This window comes from Crocodylus porosus, unplaced genomic scaffold (genome assembly GCF_001723895.1).
Source record: "Crocodylus porosus isolate Cpor-Errol unplaced genomic scaffold, CroPor_comp1, whole genome shotgun sequence".
Classification (NCBI taxonomy): domain Eukaryota; kingdom Metazoa; phylum Chordata; order Crocodylia; family Crocodylidae; genus Crocodylus; species Crocodylus porosus.
Window position 1 is genome coordinate 197,390,475 of NW_017728906.1, and position 20,193 is coordinate 197,410,667.

General features: G+C 50.8%; 1 protein-coding gene across 4 annotated transcripts in view; it reads right to left on the reverse strand.

Annotated features, from left to right (window-relative positions):
• The window catches only part of MYO7A (myosin VIIA), a 160,908-nt gene that overhangs the window by 3,673 nt on the left and 137,042 nt on the right, over nucleotides 1-20,193 (reverse strand). For all 4 annotated transcript variants that reach the window (XM_019530449.1, XM_019530448.1, XM_019530446.1 and 1 more), the window contains 14 exons: nucleotides 17,555-17,724; nucleotides 15,923-16,113; nucleotides 15,190-15,314; nucleotides 13,744-13,901; nucleotides 12,339-12,492; nucleotides 11,737-11,892; nucleotides 10,606-10,711; nucleotides 9,412-9,525; nucleotides 8,344-8,431; nucleotides 5,663-5,769; nucleotides 5,045-5,230; nucleotides 4,203-4,319; nucleotides 3,333-3,416; nucleotides 1,688-1,807 (listed from right to left, as the gene is read on the reverse strand). In XM_019530449.1, the coding sequence (XP_019385994.1) occupies nucleotides 1,688-1,807; nucleotides 3,333-3,416; nucleotides 4,203-4,319; nucleotides 5,045-5,230; nucleotides 5,663-5,769; nucleotides 8,344-8,431; nucleotides 9,412-9,525; nucleotides 10,606-10,711; nucleotides 11,737-11,892; nucleotides 12,339-12,492; nucleotides 13,744-13,901; nucleotides 15,190-15,314; nucleotides 15,923-16,113; nucleotides 17,555-17,724 (1,876 nt within the window). The remainder of the gene's footprint in view (nucleotides 1-1,687; nucleotides 1,808-3,332; nucleotides 3,417-4,202; nucleotides 4,320-5,044; nucleotides 5,231-5,662; nucleotides 5,770-8,343; nucleotides 8,432-9,411; nucleotides 9,526-10,605; nucleotides 10,712-11,736; nucleotides 11,893-12,338; nucleotides 12,493-13,743; nucleotides 13,902-15,189; nucleotides 15,315-15,922; nucleotides 16,114-17,554; nucleotides 17,725-20,193) is intronic.

Here is a 20,193-nt window from a genome sequence, read left to right on the forward strand (position 1 = left end):
TCCAGGCCCATCCCCAACCATCCCTGTCTTCTCCCCACCTTCTCACCCCCATTTCCAGGCCCATCCCCAACCATCCCTGTCTTCTCCCCACCTTCCCACCCCCATTTCCAAGCCCATCCCCAACTATCCCTGTCCTCTCCCCACCTTCCCACCTTTGCATGTGTTCCCCAGGGGATGCCTCCCACCCCAACCCTTGCCCAAAGCAAGAAGCCAGCCACGGTCCCTGAAAAAGTGCCAAATTCACAGCCAATGAACGGACTCTATCAAACTGTGAGACTTGTGGTACAGGAATCAGTTGAGGCAAAGGGATTCAAAGTGGCACCAGATGCATCTGTGCACCTCAAGACTATCCAGTGTGTCCGGTGACAACACAACTGCTGGCGGGGATAGTGGACCTCATAACTGGAGCTTCAGCTGATAGCTACCCATTAAAGGGGAGCGGCTGGCTCTAACGAGGCAGAGAGATTATCCTACGCTGGCCAACACTGGAGTTTTTAGAGTTTCCTGGTCCTGGCTGCAATTGCAGACAGGGCATTGGGCTCTGGGTCTCACACCATCTGGTAATGCCTGTATGTCTATGCAATGCCTGGGCGCAGGATCTGGGGAATAGCTTCAAGGCCCCATCTGGGCCCATGGTCCATCTGCTCTTCGCTGTGCCATAGTCCAGTATCAAAATCCACAGCTGCGCACTGCTGCGATGGCAATGCTGCCCACTTGCTGCCTATTTCTGCTACGTGTGTCAAGGTATTTTTAAGCCACCCCGAGAGGCATTGGGTGTTGGCTACAGCCAACACTGGAGATTTTGGCTGGGCTGTGCCACTGCTCTTGCTGGGACCAAAGCTGGAGGTTCCTGGTGGGAGGGTCTTGCCCGTTTGCTCAGAGTCAGACTGATGCCATATTTGGGGTCAGGAAGAAATTGTTCTCCATCATCAGACTGGTATGTACTGGGGTGGTGAGGAGGGTTGCCTTCCCCTGCAGTGGGGGGCATGGCCCTGGGGATCTCTCAAGCATATATTAACAACCTTTTATAGAAGCAGGATGTTGGCTGCCGGGGTCCCCCCGCTTTACCTGTGGCAGGTTAGGGTGTGATGTCTGCATTGTATTGGGGTTGATGGTGGTCTTAGGTAGAGTTGAGACTATGGATTGTCTGGGCTGGTTTGGATCGGGATGATCCTGGCTCAGGCAGGGGACTGGATTAGATGACCTCTGGAGGTCCCGTCCAGCCAGCTTCTCTATGACTCTATGGGTCTACAACTCAGCTGGCTGGCAAAATGTCCAACCACTCACCACCCTGGCTCCACTGGAAGGAGTCAGCAGATGCAGTGGCAACCGAGTCCCGTGGCAACAGCTACAGAGGTATCCGCACTGCCATTCATGTACTAATCTACTACCAATGCAAAACAAAGCAGCTCCACTGACTTCACAGGTGCGACCACCATTTGCCCCATGAGCGGGCCTGGCCTCCGTGAGCAGATCATTAGCTCCACCCTGTGCTGATATACATGCTGCCATGTGCTGCATTATGCATGTCTGGCCACTGAGCCTTTCTTTCTCTCAATCTGTCTCCATCCCTCCCACTCTCTGAGCAGCCTGGACCAGCCACATTAAACCCGGCCAGCTCCAGAAACGTGCCGTTCTCTTCCGCAAGGCAGGATTTTGCTCCCCACATTGCCCCAACTCTTCTTACCAGGGACGTCTCACAGAGCAGCTTGCTCCCCCTCACCAGGTTGCCAATGGTGATGTGGAAGTACGTGTTGCCGCTGCTCCAGTTGGAAATCTTGGTGAAGGGGTGAGTGATGAGGATATCCTGCCGGGGCAGAAGCACAGACACTCAATGCATCCTGATAGCTGCAACTCAATCCCGTCCTTCGGCATTTTCCACCACAAAGAGCCAGGAACATTTATGGAGGTGGGAAGGTGCTACCCAGCCGCCCCACCTAAGGGTACTGGGTACAAGAGCCAGCTACTGCATGGGAAGCCAGCATGCCAGCTGCTTTGCCATCACAGCCTGCGTGTAGGCTCTTATCTTGTGATAAAAGCAAGGCTGCCGATCCCACTTTTATGACTGAGGGGTAAACCTCTTCCCAGTGGACACGGGTTGGGGAGTACACACAGGCAGCTGACATGCAGTATTAGCACGCCAGCGATGACCTGACCAGATGCCCATTCCCTGAGAAATCGGGGGAAAAGACTGCTGTGTTTCAGACACTTGCTCTGAGCTCCTGTGGACTCGATGGGATGGGAGGGGTGAATGTCGTATGTAGGAGCTCACGGAGGCCAGCTCTCCTTGGGCTGGATCCACGGCTCCCTAACATGGAAAGGCTGGGGAAGGAAGTAGTGCTTTACTCAGGCTTGGCGATGGTGCGTGGGGAGTCCCCACTCTCCTCCTCTCGAAGGACAATTGCATAAGACATCTTAGTGGCTGGATGTTGTGCTTGTATTCAGCCTAAATTTTCCAGGTCTCCATTTCACCCTGAGAAGCGTGTTTATAGCCCCTCAGGCCTCCCTACATCCTCCTCTTCCCCATCAGCGGTCAAGAGGACTTGCAGAGTTATTGTGTCATTGTGTGGCCAAGCTGCAGATGCAGGTTACACACATCCTTGCAACTACGGTCTCACAATGAATGCAGCAGCTGTTGCAGAGCCCAATGGTCCTCTCCTGTGCAGGGTCCTGGATGCACGGGAACCGAACCTCTAGTCTTTTCCAGAGGCACCATAAGGTGACGCCAAACCTCATGCAGTCAAGAGCTGCAGGCCCTGCTGCGGAGGGGGAAGAGATGGGGACAGGGCCCTGCTCTCCTCTGGGCTACCCCACTGAGCACATGGACTACTGCACTGTATTGTCCAAAGGGAGACTACATGGCTAGCAGTCAGTATTACCACCCCTAAAGGCTGGCAGGAGCCACAGTGAACCCCACCTCATGCTGAAGAGCCCCGGAAATGCTGATGCGATGAACGCAGATCTGGATTTTCACCCCACCTTCTGTCTGGGGGAATGATTGTTTTTTTGGGGGGAAGCACAGCGAACCACAGCTGTCATGTCCCCAGTTGGGCACATCCCATTACATGCTGTCCTGTACCTTTGACAGTCGGGCTGCTTTTCTGCGGCCCCTCCAGGCCTTTTTCCCCACAACAGGTTTGGGAACATGGGCCTAGAACGGGGAGAATAAATCTCCTTTTTTCCCCTCCCTCAGTCCAGCCAGCATGTAAATGCCTAGGGCATGGATCATCTTGTCCTAAGTGCCTATATGTCATTGCACACAATAGGACGTTGACTGTAGCAAGATGTCCTGCCCTTTGCAACCCATTCCTTGCCCATGGTGCCCAGCTCACCTTGTTTTTGGGATTGATGAGGCTGACTCCATGCTTGTTGATGGCAATTAAGAGGATCTCTGGGTAATTTGGCTCTGTGGTTTGCTGTAATAAAGGACATGACATGACCGGGGGAACAGAAAGAGCAACAAATGCGGTTTTGGTGCTCAGGGGTAACCTTCAGAGGAGCTTCAAGTGAATCAGAGCCTCTTTGCTGGTATGGTGAGAGCCGTCCAGTTAATTACTGACCCTCAACCTGCCCATGTGCACCCAAGTGAGTGGACAAGGCCACCAAGGAAGTTATTGGTGGCTTCACGCTCTGTGCTTGTCTGTTCCTTCCCCTGCTGGGTTTGCTGTTGGATGCAGCAGGGAAGGGAACTGTCCTGGTACTGGTCCAGTGACATTGGGGCATGGTGGAAAGCTCCAGCTGGCCCCTCTCTCTTCACAGCCCTTGTGCCCTGGGCTAAACTGAGCATTTCCCTTTGCTCTGCCTGGCTTTGCTCCTAGTCTGGTCAGTCCTGGCAGGAGACGTTTGACTTGACGTACAACCCAAGTCCCAGTCAGAGGCTCATTCTGTCTTGCACCCTAGTCCCCTGTGGGTAAAATGGGGGTGCCCTCCTTCCTTTCTCTGTGCTGGACTGCAAGTGAGGACTGATGCCTTGATGGCCCGGATGCTGCCTATGACAAGTGCCATCTGGGGATGTAAAGACAAGTGAGATGAGGTCCTGCTCTGCTAAAGTGAGTTTCTGACTGCTGTACATGCTGGCAACCTCTGCTGTGACCCCAGGTCGCTGCAAGACGGTCCTCCATGGCTCCCCCTTCCAGCACGCACCTGGGGAGGGATTGTGGAGCCCACCATTTCCCTGTGGCCCTGCTCCTCCCTCCCTGTACCTTCACTTCAAAGAAAGCTGATCCAAACGTAGGCCACTTGAAGATAATCTTCAGGAAGGCAAGCTTGGCGTCTTCTCTTGATTTGCCCGCGTGCTTATTGTAATATGCCACGATGGACTGCAACAGAAAGCACACGGGGGCTATCACAGGGCTCCCGAGACCAGCGAGAATGCTGATGCGTTAATGCAAAGGGCAGCCGGCTACATAGAGAGCTTATGGGTACTACCAGAAACCACAAAACTTCGCCATCAAGTCTTCTGTGTTAATGGAGAGCTGCTGGGCAGTCCTTTGGGTATCAGCCATTAAGCTGATAGAAACATGCCAGTAAGGAATATGTAGGGCTTTCAGACCGTGGAGGTTTTATTTGCTTCCTAAGGGCTTTTGCTGCTGTGAAGCAGAGTGGTCTAGTGGAGGAGCAATGAACCTAAGCTGCAGGAGCTGTGGGTCAATTCCCAGCTCTGATGTGCTAAGCCCTTTTGTGTCTCCAGACACCTCGGTTTTTCCCCCTGGGAAATGGGAAGAATCAATATCCCTTTCTCTCTCCCTGTCTGGCTTGCATGTACATGCCTTGGGGCATGGGCTGTCTTCTCCTAAGTGCTTGTGTGTCATTGCACATATTGGGACAGTGGCCATAGCAAGGCCTCTCTTCTGCTAGTAGTAGCAGCTACAGAGGGTGCAAGTTTAGCCCCTTGGTGGGGGGCATTACTGGTTCCCTGGCTGTGGCTGATCAGTACAGGCCCTGAGGATGGTACAGCCCCAAGCAGAAACCTTAGTTGAGTAAGATGACGGCTGTTACACAAGAGTATCCAGGAGCTGGCTGGGAATGGTTTAGTGTGGCTCACCCGTTTCCAGTCATCTGGAGCGAGTTGCCGGATGAGGTCCTGAGGCACCAGCTCCTTCAAGAGCTTGGGTATGCTGGGGAAGTAGGACTTGTCATCCTCAAACTTCACACGGTAGATGAGCGCGGCCAGCTGCAAGACCTCCTCCCGGCTGCACTTGTGGTAGCCCCGCAGGTACTTGGGTAATTCCTGCACAGGAAAGCCATTGGCAGCGTGATGGGGCGACTGCCATCACCCAGAACCTCCTAAATGACTGTCCCGGGACAGGGTGGCTACTTGAAAGGATATGCTGGCTTGTCCCAAGAGGTAAATGCTCATGGAAGGCAAAGGTAGCTCAGAGGCTAGTGGCACTAGTGCAGGGGTTTTCCATCCTGCAGGGAGTGGCTGGGGAAAGGCAGGGCAATGGTACCTCCTTGGAGGTTGCAATCCCCCAGTTGAGAGCCCTGGCCTGGCCATGGGAGGCCAGGGCAGGGGATGTTGGATGCAACTGGTGCTCACAAGAGCTTGCTCCCCGCCTTTGAAACAAGCCTCAGTCCAACATTTGTGCATATCATGGCTGCAATCATTACCAATTTTCTGAGTCAACTGAGGTCCTCCAACCATTGCAGGCTCATGGCGTACCTGATAATAGTGGAAAATAGAGTCAGCCATGGGATCCTTGCCAGGCATGGTGTTTGTCCACAGTTTCTTCATGAAGAACACTTGGTAGGTGAGAGAAGGCACTATACCTGGAGAAAGGAAGCGGCTTGTAATAGATGCTTGGATCACTAGATGGCGGCTTTCACCACCATCCCAGAGACTCTCCTTGCAGTCTGGGGCTGGAAAAGCAGGAAGGCTAAAGCAGGGGAACAGAAGTGCGATGGCTTTAAAGCCACCTGCTGAAAGCTGCAGTGTCTGTCTGACTGCTGCGGGTTTCTACATGTGATGAAGTCTGAACAGCAGCCACAGATACCCAGGAAACATCAGTCTCCATGGCAGAGGCTGATGTTTTTTCCAGTCCCCCGGGAGGTGTGGGGGTGTAGTGAAGAAAGGAGAAAGGAGTGTGGGGAGAGGGAGAGGAGTCTTACCTGCCTGGGCTTTCCTCACTTGAGGAGCAGCTGCTACTGCATGGGCTGGGGTGCTGCCAGGGAGGGAGAGGCAGCAGTGCAGGGGGCCTGTCCTGGTGCCCCGTTCACCCTCTCCTACCCGCATGGGCAGGGCTGACCCTCCCATGGCAAAGCCCCCCAGGTGGAAGGGGTATCTTGCCACCCATCTTCCTCCACCAGATACACTGTTGGGCATGGCACTGCCCTGCCCAGCTCCCACTGGCCAGTTCTGCCTGCTGTGGAAAGACTCCTGTGGGGAGCGGACCATACCGGTGGCCCCTCTACATCAGTGCCCCATTTGCCCCACCCTAGCTATGCTACTGCTCCAGGGGAAGGCACTCCTCAATGTCACAGTCCAGTCCTCAGTCCTCCTGACCTGTACAATCACAAAACATCCCTGATCCTTGCCAAAACATCCTATCCTCTGACTATTAGCCCCATATGCTGCTCAGCTATATGTTACTGCCAGGTTTGATCCAGAGCAGATCAAGAGTGACTACAAAGCTCTAGGTTGGAGGGTGTGAGACAGGGGCATAGGTTTAGTTTTCACTTCTCCTTTCAGTCACTGGTCCAGCTTGCAAAGGGACACTTGTATCCTAGAGATCAATGTACGGTGGCCTCTACAATGTGGCCTGCAGAGCTTTGGCTTCCTCAGCCAAGAGGTGGTGTCCTAGGAAGATGACCTGCAGAAAGCTGAGATGCCCGTTGCCTAATGAAGAAGGGGAAGAGCATCTTTGCTCATGGATATACTAATCTACCGAAGAAGGTTTTAAACTATGGTCAAAGATGGATGGAGACAAAAGCCCAGAGGAGCAAGGATCACAATTTTGAAAAAAAAAGGCTTACGCTGCAGAAGGAATGTGGGAATCTGGCAATGTTGTAAGAGGGAAATTAGTGGCGCAATCAACTAGTTCCCTCAGACTAATGCAAGATGTAATGGGAATAAGGTCAGAGAACTAGAAGTTATTTATTACATTAGCAGATGACTTCCAGCTGGGTGGTTTAGCAGATCCATAAGAGAACAGAATGATGGCCTTGCAAATTGGAAAAATGGTTTGAAAAAAGCAGACTGAAATTCAATAAGGACAAGTGCAAAGTCCTGTGCTTAGGAAGGAGCAATCACATGCCCAAATACAAACTGGGGAACAACTGGTTAGGCTGCAGTACCGTAGAGAAGGATATGGGGGTTATGGCAGGTCACAAGCTCAGGATGAGCTGACAATATAATACTGCTGCAAACATAAGTGCACGTAGCAGGCAGAGATGTGTTAACAGGAGGGCTGAGTCCAACATTTTCACTCTGTTCAGCACTGGTGAGGCCCTGCCTGGATCTTGAGCCTACTTTTAAGCATCATAATTAAAAAAAAAAAAAGATGTGAACAAAGTGGAGCAAGTTCAGAGAAGAAATGAGCTGAAGTCTAGAAAACCTGACACCTGAAGAAGGTGAGAAGAATCAGGATGATTTAGTCTGGAGAAGCGAAGACTGAGGGGGGATTTGATAACAGGCTGCAAATATGAAACAAGGACTGCTAGAAAGAAGATGGCAATCACTTGTTCTCTGGGTTCATAGAAAACTGGACAAGAAGGAATGAGCTTAAATTGCAAGAAGGGATGTTTAGCTTGGGTAGCAGAAAGACCTTTCTAACTACAAGGGTGGTTACGCGCTGGGGCAGGCTGCCTAGAGAGGCTGTGGAGTTTCACTCGCTGGGAGATTTTAGGTGCTGGTTAGATAAAGACTTCACTGGGACGGTTTAGACAGACACGATAGCAAGGGCTAGGACTACATGGTCTCCTGAGATCCCCTCCCCTCCTATGATGCCTACAGACTCCGGAGTGGAAACAGGAATAAGACTAGAGTGGGTACAGTAGAGTCAATGGGCCCCACAAGGCAGCAACATCGACTCCTGAAGCAAAATTAAGTACTCTCTAACTAAATGTGTAGGTTGCTAGATCTTGGAGAAATGCCATTCGTTGATTAAAGTGCACTTGCTCAGAGAAACCAGGCAGCCAAGAGTAAATTTATATGAGTGGATCTTTTCTTACATGCAGAATTGCAAGACCAAAACATTACACGATGCTGAACACATGAGAGTATAGTCTTTATAAACTACCGGGAAGAGGAGCATCTTTTAAGTGGCTACCAGGGCCCTGTGAGACATCGCACCAGCCTTGTGCCAGGGAGAGGAGACAGCACGAACTGCATAACACTACAATTACCATCTTTTGCTGGTCTTGCTTTCTTTATCCAGTCTGTAAGGTGTCTGACAAAGTCGAAGAAGAAGTCTCCTTCTGGGACACTGATGACCTATGAAAATACATCCACATTGTTAGCAGAACCAGGTAAACATTCGCTACCTGCCCTGCTTGCAGACGCAGCAGCATTTGAATTAAATCATGACTGAAACAGGAAGCGAGACTTTCTTTTATGCTGGCCTCTCTTTTGATGCAGTCACAGGCCGGCTGAATCCCTCCTTTCTTCTCACATATTTTACCCAAGCTGGTTTTTAAGATCTGAGGAATCCACAGATCTGCTTGTTGCTATTTCAACAGCACCCTTTGCCTGATGTTATGCATCATTACTCCTCTTGCTCAACTTTAAACCATTCATCTCTTTTCATGATGATGCTCTCTGTAATTCCTGAGTCACTAGCTTCTGGGACACCCGGTGCTCATTCAATCCCTCATAAACTGGTTTCTGCACCGGCCTGGCTATTTGACTGATCGCCTCGGACTGTGCTTCTAGCCCAGAAGGAAATACAATATTGCATGTAGGGTGACAGGGGCTGGGATGCCTTTGCTGACAATCCCACAGATTAACGGCTCAGCCCTGTAACCCTGACCCAGGGCAGGACTGCCACAAAGCTCAGGTGAGATGGCAGGATCGGGTCGGGATGTTGGATGGGATGTGCCATAGTGTCCAACCCTGGCCGGCTGCAGTCCCACTGACTTGCGCTGGGATCAGGTTCCCTGGGAATGAGGCTGAGAGCCCCGTCTGTACAGTTATGCTATCGGCAATAACCCCTGCCTTAAGGCCCAGTTCTGTGGTTGACAAGAGTTGTCCATATAGCTATTAGTAACCCTTTTGGCTTGCACAGGGCTGCTGGACTGCACCTATTAACCAAAACCTGAATGGGGTAAGGCCCATGGAGGCATTCAGCACCCCTTGGGAGTGGTGTAACTTGGTGCCGATCCACTGGTTTTAGTGCCCCCCCCCAGTTTACACCCTCTGGAGAGGTTGCCGGGCAAGCGTCTGGAGCTGTCCCATTAACTCCACGGGACACTCACCTTGTCAGAGATTTTCACAAAGAGGCTGAAGCCCTCCGAGGACTTCAGCAGCAGGCGGTTGGAAATGTTCTGGCAGAAATCCTTGGCTTTGGTGCTGGACTCCACTTCAAATGCCTGCAGTGCAGATGGAGGAACCCACAGGTCAGCCCCTTTCCTCATTTCTGCATCTCCCTCTTTCCTGGAAAGCCTAGCAGTGCCTCCATGCTGGCTCACACAGGATCCCTTAGATGCTAATGTACTGTTGTCTTTTGTGCCAGGTGGGAAAGGAGGTGCCCCCGCAGATTGCAGGCCCCCTCGCAGACCTGAGTAGCACTCACTGCCTTGCCTTTTGACACTGAAGCCTCCCAGACCCAGCGCACTCCTGCCTCCTCCAAGGCCAAACACTTCAGAACCGATGCCAGCCTACGTGAGGCATTCATTAGAGAAAGCTGAGACGAATTTAGGTTTCCCCTCCATTCATATATTGTCAGGGGCTGGAAGGGACCTCAAAAGATCATCGGGTCCAGCCCCCTGCACCAAGCAGGAAAGACAGATGGAGTCGGGTGACCCTAGCAAGGTGACCGTCCAGTCTCCTCTTGAAGCTTTCTGAGGTGGGTGACTGCACCACCTCTGGAGGGAGCTTATTCCACAGCCTGGACACCCTGACCGTGAAGAAGTTTTTCCTAATGTTGATCCTGAAATGGTCTTCTATGAATTTGTGACCATTAGTCCTGTTTTCCCCAAGAGTGCCCCGGTGAACAGTTGTTCACCAAGCTTTTGATGTATGCCTCTGATATAGCGATAAGCTCTTACCAAGTCCTCTCTCAGCCTCCTGTTTTTCAGGCTGAAGAGTCCCAGATCCCTCAGCCTTTTCTCATGTGGCTTGCTACGCAAGCCTCTGATCATATGGGTGGCCCTTCCCTGGACTCTCTCAAGCTTTTCCACATCCTTGTTAAAATGCAGCACCCAGAACTGGACGCAGTCCTCCAGCTGCCCTCTCACCAATGACAAGTACAGCGGAAGAATTACTTCTTTGGTTTTGCTGGAGATGCACCGACTGATGCACGCCAGGGTATTGTTAGCCCTGCTGGCTACGGAGTTGCACTGTGTGCATATATTCATGTTCATCCTGTGGTCTGTGACTACCCCCGGGTCCCTTTCATTTGTAGTGCTGGTCAGGGTGGCGTTGCCAAGCCTGTAGGTGTGCAGGCTTACCTCATCGGTGTCATCAGGGAAGTAAACTTTGTGGAAAATCTGCGTGGTTTTGTGTTGAATCGCCTCCACTTCAACCAGATGGGGGGGATACTTCCTGGAACCATTCCTGTAAAACAGGAGGGTTACAATGATAACAGCATCCCAGAGAGCAGAGCAGATATACCCTTGTAGTCCCCACAGCATGCTGGGGCAAGCAAAGGATGAGACCACAGGTGGATTCAACAAACAGAAAGGTAACACAATGCTACAGCCTCTCTGTTGTACTTATCTTGATAGGAAGGCAATGCAGCTGCCTGGACGCTGACAGGCAAATGTTAACTTCTAACAGTACGATGTCCAATACTACAGTACAATATTATGTAACTTCATTCAAAATACTTAATCAAAGGAAAGTACTGCATTTTCTCACATACCATATCCCTCCAAATAAGACATGCACTTTATTTTGGGGAAGGCAGAAGGAAGGAAAAAAGAATTGCTCCAGAGTTACGGCTGCATAGACTAAGGATAGAGCCTAATCTTCAGCTCACTCACCCGCCCGTTCCTGATTAACCAAAAGCTGAATCCCTAGCTGCTGCTGTAGACTGGTTTCCACAAGGGGATCTACAGTTTTGAAACGAGCTAAAAGCCGTCTCCAGAAGAGAGACTAGAAGCAGGTAACAGACAGCAAAATTGCCCAAAGAAAGGTTTACTTGATTAGTGGACCATCGAGACTATTAAAAAAGAAAGACTATTATTAACACCCACGGAGTGAAGAGCAATGAGCCTTTAAATCAACCGACTCTCTCAGCTGCCTGACTAGAAATGCCACTGCTGCTGCTGGGGGCAGAAGGAGTCAAAGTGGGGTGCTTCTATTCTAGGGACAATATCAGCTTCCCCACTTAAGACATGCACCCCAATGGGGGTGGTGGTGGTAATTTTTTGGGAAAAGGCACATATGGGATGTGAGGAAATATGGTAGGTAACACATGGGAATCAGACAGGTAAAAGTGGAGGTTTTCAAAGACACCGGTGACTGTTAAGAACTGACTGGTCCCTGGAAGACAACGGCTCAGGCACTTGACTGTCATCTCTGCCTTCAGAAATCACCCTCCAAAATGACTCGTTGACAAGGTGCTTTCAGTACCATACCTCAGTGCCTTCTGCAGTCTCTGGATGCAGTCGCCAGCGAGAGGGTGGTGTTTCCGGGACTGGAGAAACCGCTGGACATGGGGCAGGAGAATATTACTGGGAGGGAAAAGGCCCGTACACAGCCACAGCAGTTCCCAGCCTTTCTCTTCACTGTACCTAAGGGAAAAGATACCCAACTGGAAGATCAAACATTCACTTCCGGAGCACACAGTCACTGAAGGGCCTGTTTCGCCATTATATTATGTCCCTTTTAACATTGCTTTGGCAGAGTGAAAAGGGCAAGAAAGTGGCTACCAATGTGATTTCACCCAACTTTAAGGCCAGCTCTAAATTCCCAGAAGGGCATGAGGGGCTTTCGAAAGAGATGAAAACTGGAAGCTTCTTGTTCAGCCCCTGCCCTGCAACACAGGCACCAACGTCTGCAAGGAGGTTAAAAGTGGCATGGAAAGGCAGAGCTGATGATAAGAACAGGGCTTGGCTTTGTGCACATCCAGTCTTTCAAGGGGACAGGGAGACTTGAAGACCCATCCGCCCTCGCGCAATCCCACACCCTGTCCTGAACACCCACAGCAACAGGACCCAGGGAAGGGCTGTGCGCTTACTTAATGTGGTTGTCCGTGAGCTGCTTGAGGACCTGGCAGTAGATCTCATCCTTCAGGGGCTCAGCCTTCAAGGCGCCTTCAAATATTTGGTCCGTCAGCTCGTTGACTGAGCGGGTTCTTTTGGATGGGTAGTCCCCCATATACTTGAGCACAGGTGCATGGCAACAGTTAAGGACAGGCTAGCGAGGAGGCTTAGGGAGCTAACTCTGCCAAAAACCCAATTATAGGGGTCCTACCTGTCACCCCAGTGGTGGCTGCATTATAGTGGTAGGTAAACAGAGTACAGCAACCCTTTCCATCGCACATTTTTCTCTTCGGGTGTCACCAGCTGCAGAGACTTGGCATGGGTGAATACATCGTCTGAGAAAAGCTGCTGCTACTTCATCTGACCCTGAAAGCACCACCGAAGTCGTAAAATGAAGGACCACATCTTCAGCTCTTGTTAGTGACCAATAAAGCCATGTGGATTTACGCCAATTAAAGAGCTGGCCCAGGATGTTTTATTGCAACTACTGTATTTTCTTGCATACTAAATAATACATGCACCTTGCTTTGGGAAGGCAGAACGAAGCATTTCCATCTCCCCCAGGATCATGACTACTTTTTGGCCGCATGGAGGAGGGGCAGAGACTAACTTGCAACCCTTTCCTGTTCACCCAAAAGCTAGAGACTTACCTCTGTCATAGCCATGGCCAAATTGGCAGCAGCTTTTGGCCACAATTTGGCAGTGGCTGTGACAGGGTAAAAACTCCAGATTTTCGCAGAGGGCTCCATCCCTCTTGTCTGCAGCTGGGAGGGGGCCAGGCCCTGGCAGCCAGTTCAGCGTCTGATGTCTCCCTTCTAGCATGGAAATCATATTCCTTGCTTAAAATGCACCCCCACAATTTGGGGTGGCTGTTTTTTAGAGGAACAGTATTTGTAGTATGCAAGTACATATGGCATTACGTACTATAGCTGGTAGCAATGTTATACATTATCTTGTGATGTGTGGGGAAAAAAAAAATCACAAAAAAAAATCACAAAAATGTCCTCTCATTTGGATTATTGTTGTTCTTATTAGTGAATGCCTCCAGTGTGAAATCTGGATGCTTAGTGTTAGACACCAAAAATACTTCAATGCAGGTTTGGAGCAAGGCATGTCTAAGGGTAAAGATCCTTTGCAAAATCTGGGCCTAGGTCCCTGTTTGCATTTGGACAGGCCCTTAGAGTTCAGGGCCATTTGGGGCCAGGATTAGGTTCAGTTCTGTTTCTAATTATTATGACTTGTGTCAAGCCTTACAGTGCATGACCCACAGCTCATTGCAGTCACTGTGAATCGTCCCACTGACTTCACGGACTATGGTTCAGGCTCACGATGTGTTTGCCCTGATGGGGTGGACTGTTTTCTTCCGCTGGGGAAGGATATCAATGAATGCCATGCAGGCCTCCTGGGACAGCTCCTCGCTGCCCTGGATTTTCTTCAGCAAGGGCTGCTTGATTGGCTCCCGGGTGTAGCACCACAGCTTGTCTTTCCCTCGGTTCTTGGTGATCATCACCCGGCTCAGGGTGTGCTTGGGAGGCGGCCTGGTGGTGACAGCGAAGTAGAGGAGAAACAGCTGTGATTATGAGTGATGAGATCCCTCCCAGGACTAGCTGGGCTTGAACCTGGGAAAGCTGTCCACACCTGTCTTCTGAACTCAGACACCCAACATAAGGCCCCCAGCTCTACACCTGGGCACTCCTGGTATTCACTGACATTTATAGGAGTTATTCCTTCAACTTCAGTGGATCAGCCCTCTACGTACCTAAACCGAGTATCAGGCTGCAGCTCTAGACAGTTGTTATTTTTATTACTCTAAAATAAAAATGGATGTCAATTTATTACATGTATCAATTATAACCAGGGTTACATCACACTACGCGCTGCATAAGCACATGATGAAAGCATAGTCTCCGCCCCAGAAAGCTTACAGTCCAAGACAGTAGCCAACAAATGCACATGGACAGATGGACAGACAGAAGAAACAAGTAAGCCATACTGGTCAGCCCAGCAGGCAGTGGAGTCTGAAGTCCAACTCCTGTCAACACATCATGGTTGCACATGGGACTGGCCAAACTGCATTAGACTAATGGCTGCGTTGTCTGTGAGCTGGGATTTGGAAAGCAAATTCGTAGGCTGTCTCCAGTGGTGGCCACTGCCTAATTCTTCGGAGCCAAGAGGAAGGTCCCCATGATAATGTACCTGCCAACTGCAGTGTCATGCTGCAAAGGCAATTCAGATTTTAAGGCCAGAGGGGAACACAGAGGGCAGATAATTGCACCCAGCTATCCCTCTGCTGTGCCTAACATGGCAAACGCCTTACTAACTTCTGCTGTTCTGCAAAGATTATACAGAACGTAACATCCCAAAGCAGGCTGGGCTAATTCGTGGCCCCTGGGCTGCACATGGGTGGTGAGGGGCTAATTTGCAGCTGACAGGTTCCTACCTGGGCGCTGCTCCTCACATGGCTGCTGCCAGCATCTCTGGGCCCCCCATCCCTCCTCTGGGCTCTGTTTCCTGCCCGCACCCCTGGCAGGAGGTGGGTCAATCTGCACAGTCCAGGGAGCCCCAAGCAAGGAGGTGCCTCGTGTGGCATGACAGGAGCTGGTGCTGGCAGTGTGCTGAGAGGGCTGTGCAATGCGTGGCCCCCCACCGGTCCAAAGCTGAACAGCTCTGCCTTAAAGCACGAGCTGTAGCCACACAAAGCAATGCACAAGATGATTTCTACAGCTTTCCCCCTGCACTTCTGAAGAGAAGGGTTTGAATCTGATCTGCCTCGGGGAGGAACTCCTGCCTGCTACCCGCTCTGAAAAGGAGGTGGTAAAGTGTCACCTAAAATAATCGTAGGAGAACTCTTCCAAGGTGTACGGCTTCACCCTTTCTTCGCTGTCCGAAATTGACTGCTGGGCTGATCTAATGACATCTTGCCTCTGGTCAGGGGTCATCGTGACAAGTGCCTAGTGAACAAAGACTCTCCATTATTCATGTTTCAGGTGGATGAAGGCTGATGTATCTAGGGAGGTGAGGCAGACATGGTATGAAAAGAGCAAATGACCCAATAATGAAAAACAGCAGCTTTTAGCTTCAAGTGAATGATCAGCACCTGCACTCAATATCAGAGTGATTGCTCATCCTCAGGCTTTTCTTCATTATTAACACAATAGGTGTCTAAGGTTCCCATAGTCTCAACCACACCTCAACAGAGAGAAGGTCTTGTTGACCGTCCTCGCTGCCCTACACGCTTGCACAGACCCACTTCCCAGTCAGTTATACCATTAAACAAACAGACTTCACTATTTATCTAAGAGATCCATGCTTTTTCAAACTCAAAAGCAAGTGGTTTTCAAACTGAGAAGGCCGCTGGAAAAGCTGATAGGTCAATGCGGGCAGATGACATCTGGTTCTTCCCGCAGTGACCTGCCAGCTGTCTTAGTCATAGCATCATCATCATCGTCACCATCAATGAGATGATGGGCTGGACCCAAAGCTCTCTGAAGACCATGGAAAGGCTCCTTTTGGCTTCAGCAGGCTCTGAAGGCCTGCGTCTTTCAGTAGGGGGGCTTACCACAATCTCCAGAGGAGGCATGGTGACAGTAGGCAGAACATAAACAGAATCTGTTGGGAAGTCTCCTCTCTGTTTGGTCCTTTCATTGACGCCATTAGCCCATCCTGAGTTCATTACTTGCTCTCCAGTGTCTTGGTCCAGAACGATCAGGTCTCCTTTAATGAAGCTGAGGAATCCAGATTCTTCTCCCACTGCAAGAGAAATGACCACAATTGTTTCCAAAGTCTCTTTGGAGTAATCTGCTTGGCTACAGGTCTGCCTCGCTGCATATTCCATGCACCTGTCACAGGTATATCTTATCCTCCAAAGAGCTATGAGGAGACTGCTATATAAATACTCTGTACAAATGGTCAGTTATAGGGATACGCCAACGTGGTGGTCAGTCATGTCACCACAGCATGGGGTTGGCAACAACAGCGGTTTCCCAGCTAAGCACCCAGGGTCCTTGAAGGGCTCATACCACCTGTGCCAAAGCTCGCAGTGCTGGTAGCTAAGTTAAAACTACATCCGTCTGTGCTACAATCCTGCCTCCTATTGCAGTGCAGACAGACCCACAGAAACTTTGAGGCTGAGATTTTCAAAGGAGCCCAAGAGAGATAGGATGCCAAAGCCCATTGGCTTCTGACGGGAATTAGGTACCTCACACCTCTGGGGACTTTTAAGAATCCTGCCCAATGGGCATCTTGCATTGGTTTATAGATTTTCAGGCCAGCAGAAACAATGACAACCGGTGAATCAGATTTGTATGGTGGAGAAGGCAGGGTTGTTTTGCACCTTATAGACTAACTAAATCAGAGATGGATGAACTTTTGTAAGAAGTGGCTCCCTTCAGTCACAGCGGGCATATCTATTAGCATGCAGCAATAGACTCTGCATATCATGCTGGAGCTTATTGTCTCTGGGTGCACCATTTGAATGTGAGCCTGGGACAGCACAATGTTGAGCTGGGTCAGAGCAGACAGGTCTGGCGAGGGCCTGGGGGTAACGGCTGCTCTGACTGGGCTCGACATGCTGCATGGGGCATGAAGGTGCTCCAGTGAGGCGGTAGCTGAAAGGCAGCCCTACACTGAAGCATCCTCATGTCCCAGCCAACCATGTCAGTGTCTACATGTGCGCTGTTGCGGAGTAAAAAATGCTACAGCAGGATAATACTCGTATTTCCAAGTACTACACTAATGTTGAGTTTATTCGTTTCCTGCAGCCTAATAGGGCTGCACATGTAGACACGAGCCATTTGCTGTGGAGCTAATTATTCTACTCCTCAGTAGACATCTTGTGTAGATGTGCCCAGTAACCCCAAGGCTACCCGCTATGGCTGAGCTAGGACACAGATTTTAGAAAGACATCCACACTCGGGTTGGAAGAAGGATAGACAAACTGTCTTGCCAGGCCCTTTTCTTGGAAGGGAAACCAAACGGTGAATCCAAACAGTTCTTCCCAGGGGTCCATTTTAGAGACAGTGGGGACTGACAGACAATACATTCAGCAAACCACCAAGCAGACTCCTGAGCATGTCTTATACAAGGATGTTGCTCCTGAGGTTCAAAGCAGGAGGCCCTCCATGGTGCCCTTGGAAACATCAGTCGTCCTACAGCCGGAGTTCTTTGCTGTTGGGTTGGTCAGCGTACTCACCGGGATTTGGGTTGTCTTGGAGAGTGACCACATATTTTGACCTTTTTCTTAGTCCTTCTAAAAAGATCACCACAAGGTCTCGGATGTCCTCTGCATTGTTGGAGGTGAAGGTGTATTCATCCCCTTTAATGGTAGCCATGGTGAAGCTCTGCCCTTGCAGCTTTCCCCCTCTAAAACAGGGAGTGTTGGAAACACATTAAGTAAACGTGTAGCATCCAGACATCAGGAGGCAAAGGTCCCCAACTAATTAGCAACGCTAGGCTGGCAAAATTTGCATCTGTAGCTGTTGCCAGGACAAACTGACCCTTGTAAATCTAGTCATGTATGAACATGGTCAGCGTGGGCTTCCCTGTATATAAACACTTCCATGTGAGCATCTCAGATCTGCCTGCCCCCACCCCAACGCAATTAAGTGTTGCACACTTGCCAACACAATTAAGCTGGCTTGCTTTGAAAACCTGGGCCTATCACTATGCTGAAAGAGATTCACAGACTTTCAGTCTGAAGGAAACCATTATGATAATTTTATCTAATACATGCTGCAGATCAGAGGCCATTTTTATTTATTGTGATGGATGGATAGATGTTTTCATCTGAGAAGGCGTGATGCAGAAGAGGGCGAAAAAGAATTATTGCCTGAATACAAGGGAAAAAGCTGAACATACCTAGAATCAGACGTGGAATCCAGTGGTTGGTACTAAATAAAAAGTTATGGGCCAGGTCCCATTCCATCTGTTAGGTGCCTATATGAGCTTAGACACTTCACTGTGATCCTATTCACTCTTCTGAGTCCCTGAAAAGCCATTAACATATCTGCTTTTGTAGTACACCATCCTCTTAGCCTTAAGACTAAGTCACAAGAATCAGTGAGAGACAAGGTGACCCATTCACCATTTGTGTGAATGTTTTTTCAGGAATTTAAGGAGTGCATCTACACGTTTTACTGAACAGTAGCATAGTTCATTATGCAGTAAGACTGTCTGCACGTGCATGTGCTTACTGCACAGTAAACTTCTCTAATCATGAGTAAATTTGCTACCTACAAATGGAAGTAGCAAATTTACTTGCAATTACTTACTGCTCAGCAGTGCTCATGTAAATGCCTGATTGGGAACAAATCTGCTCCTGATCAGCTGGCCACCATGGGGTGGCAGATTGCTCCCTGCCCCTGGGAGCTGCTTGCTGCTGAGGTGGGCTCTGCCACCGGAGCCCAAGTGGGGACTATGTCCCCCTGCCTCGGCAGGAGGAAGCTCTAAGCCCCCTGCTCCAAGATTACAATTAGGGAGCTGGGGGGCTGGGAGGTCCTTATCCCCCAGCACCAGGTCTGTGACTTCAGGGCCAGCGCAACTGCAGGGCTGGTGCTGGGAGATTCTTATCTGTGACTGTGGGGCCTGCACTGGGAGATCTCCCCACAGTCACACAGCTGGCACTGGGAGACAAGGCTCTCCAAGTGCTGGCCCTGTGACTAGAGCAGGGGCTAGGAACTGGGTGATTGAGGCATATGGCTTGGGAAGAGAGACAGGGGTGGGATAGATCCCAGACTCCTGCCCCAATCCACTGGTGGGGCAGCTAGCAGCAACCCTCTACCCTGCAGCTCTTTCCAAGTCCCCTGCCCCTGATTGGGGAGCAGAGGCCAGGAGCTCCCTACTGCAAGGGCAGGTGGACATTGTTCCTGCCTCGGCAGCAGGCAACCCCTGGGGACAGGGTGTAATGTCCCAGCCCCAACCAGGAGGCAGCTGTCTCCTGGCCCTGTACTCCCTGTCAGCCCCTGGTTTAGCACCCAGGGGGAGCCTAGAGCTCCTCTAGTGGCAGCAGGGGCCCATTGCAGGGCCCCAGGAATTGGAAGCATTTTGCTGCAGCAACAAATCCACTCCAGCTTCCTTGCACATGTAGACGCCTGCCTGGGAGAGTTTACTTGTGAGTAGTTTACTCGTGAGTGAACTGCTCCCACATTAAATCCATGTTTAGACACTAGGGCTGTGTGAAGCTTCGGGTCCTGACTGATTCATAGATTCATATGAATCTATGAACCTATGATTCGGAGGAGATTTGGCCCAATTAAAAGGTCTGAATTGATTCGGAAATGATTCAGAGAGCTTCAGTGATTCGGGCAGTCTCCGCTGGCTGCAGCAGGGAGCTGGACCCAGGGGTGGGAGAAGTGGGGGCTGGTGGAGGGGGGGAGGGAACCATGCAGGGACCCCTGCCAGGCCCTATCCCCTGCCTGCTCCCCCAGTCCCTCTGAGCACCCTCCGAACCCTGCCCACTCTCCCAGCCCCACCATGGCTGCCCTGCCCCCTGGTTGGTTAAAAAAAAGCCCCCACTCACTGGGTGCAGCCGGGCGAGGGGGTGATCCCTGCTGGCCCCCATTGCCCACACCACGTCGGGGTCCCTGCCCACTCTCTCAGCCCCTGCTATGGCTGTCCTGCCTGGCCCACCTCCCGGCCCTTAAAAAAAAACAAACCAAAAAACATCGCACTCACTGGCTGCTGAAGCAGCCTCAGGGCTTCTGGGGGGCCGTGGCAGAGCCCCCCATGCAGCGCAGGGCAGCAGGGATCGTCCCCTGCTGGGCATCAGCCGGTGATCCCAGGTTTTGTTTTTTGTGTTATAAGGGTCGGAGCTGGGGCGGGCAGGGTAGCCAT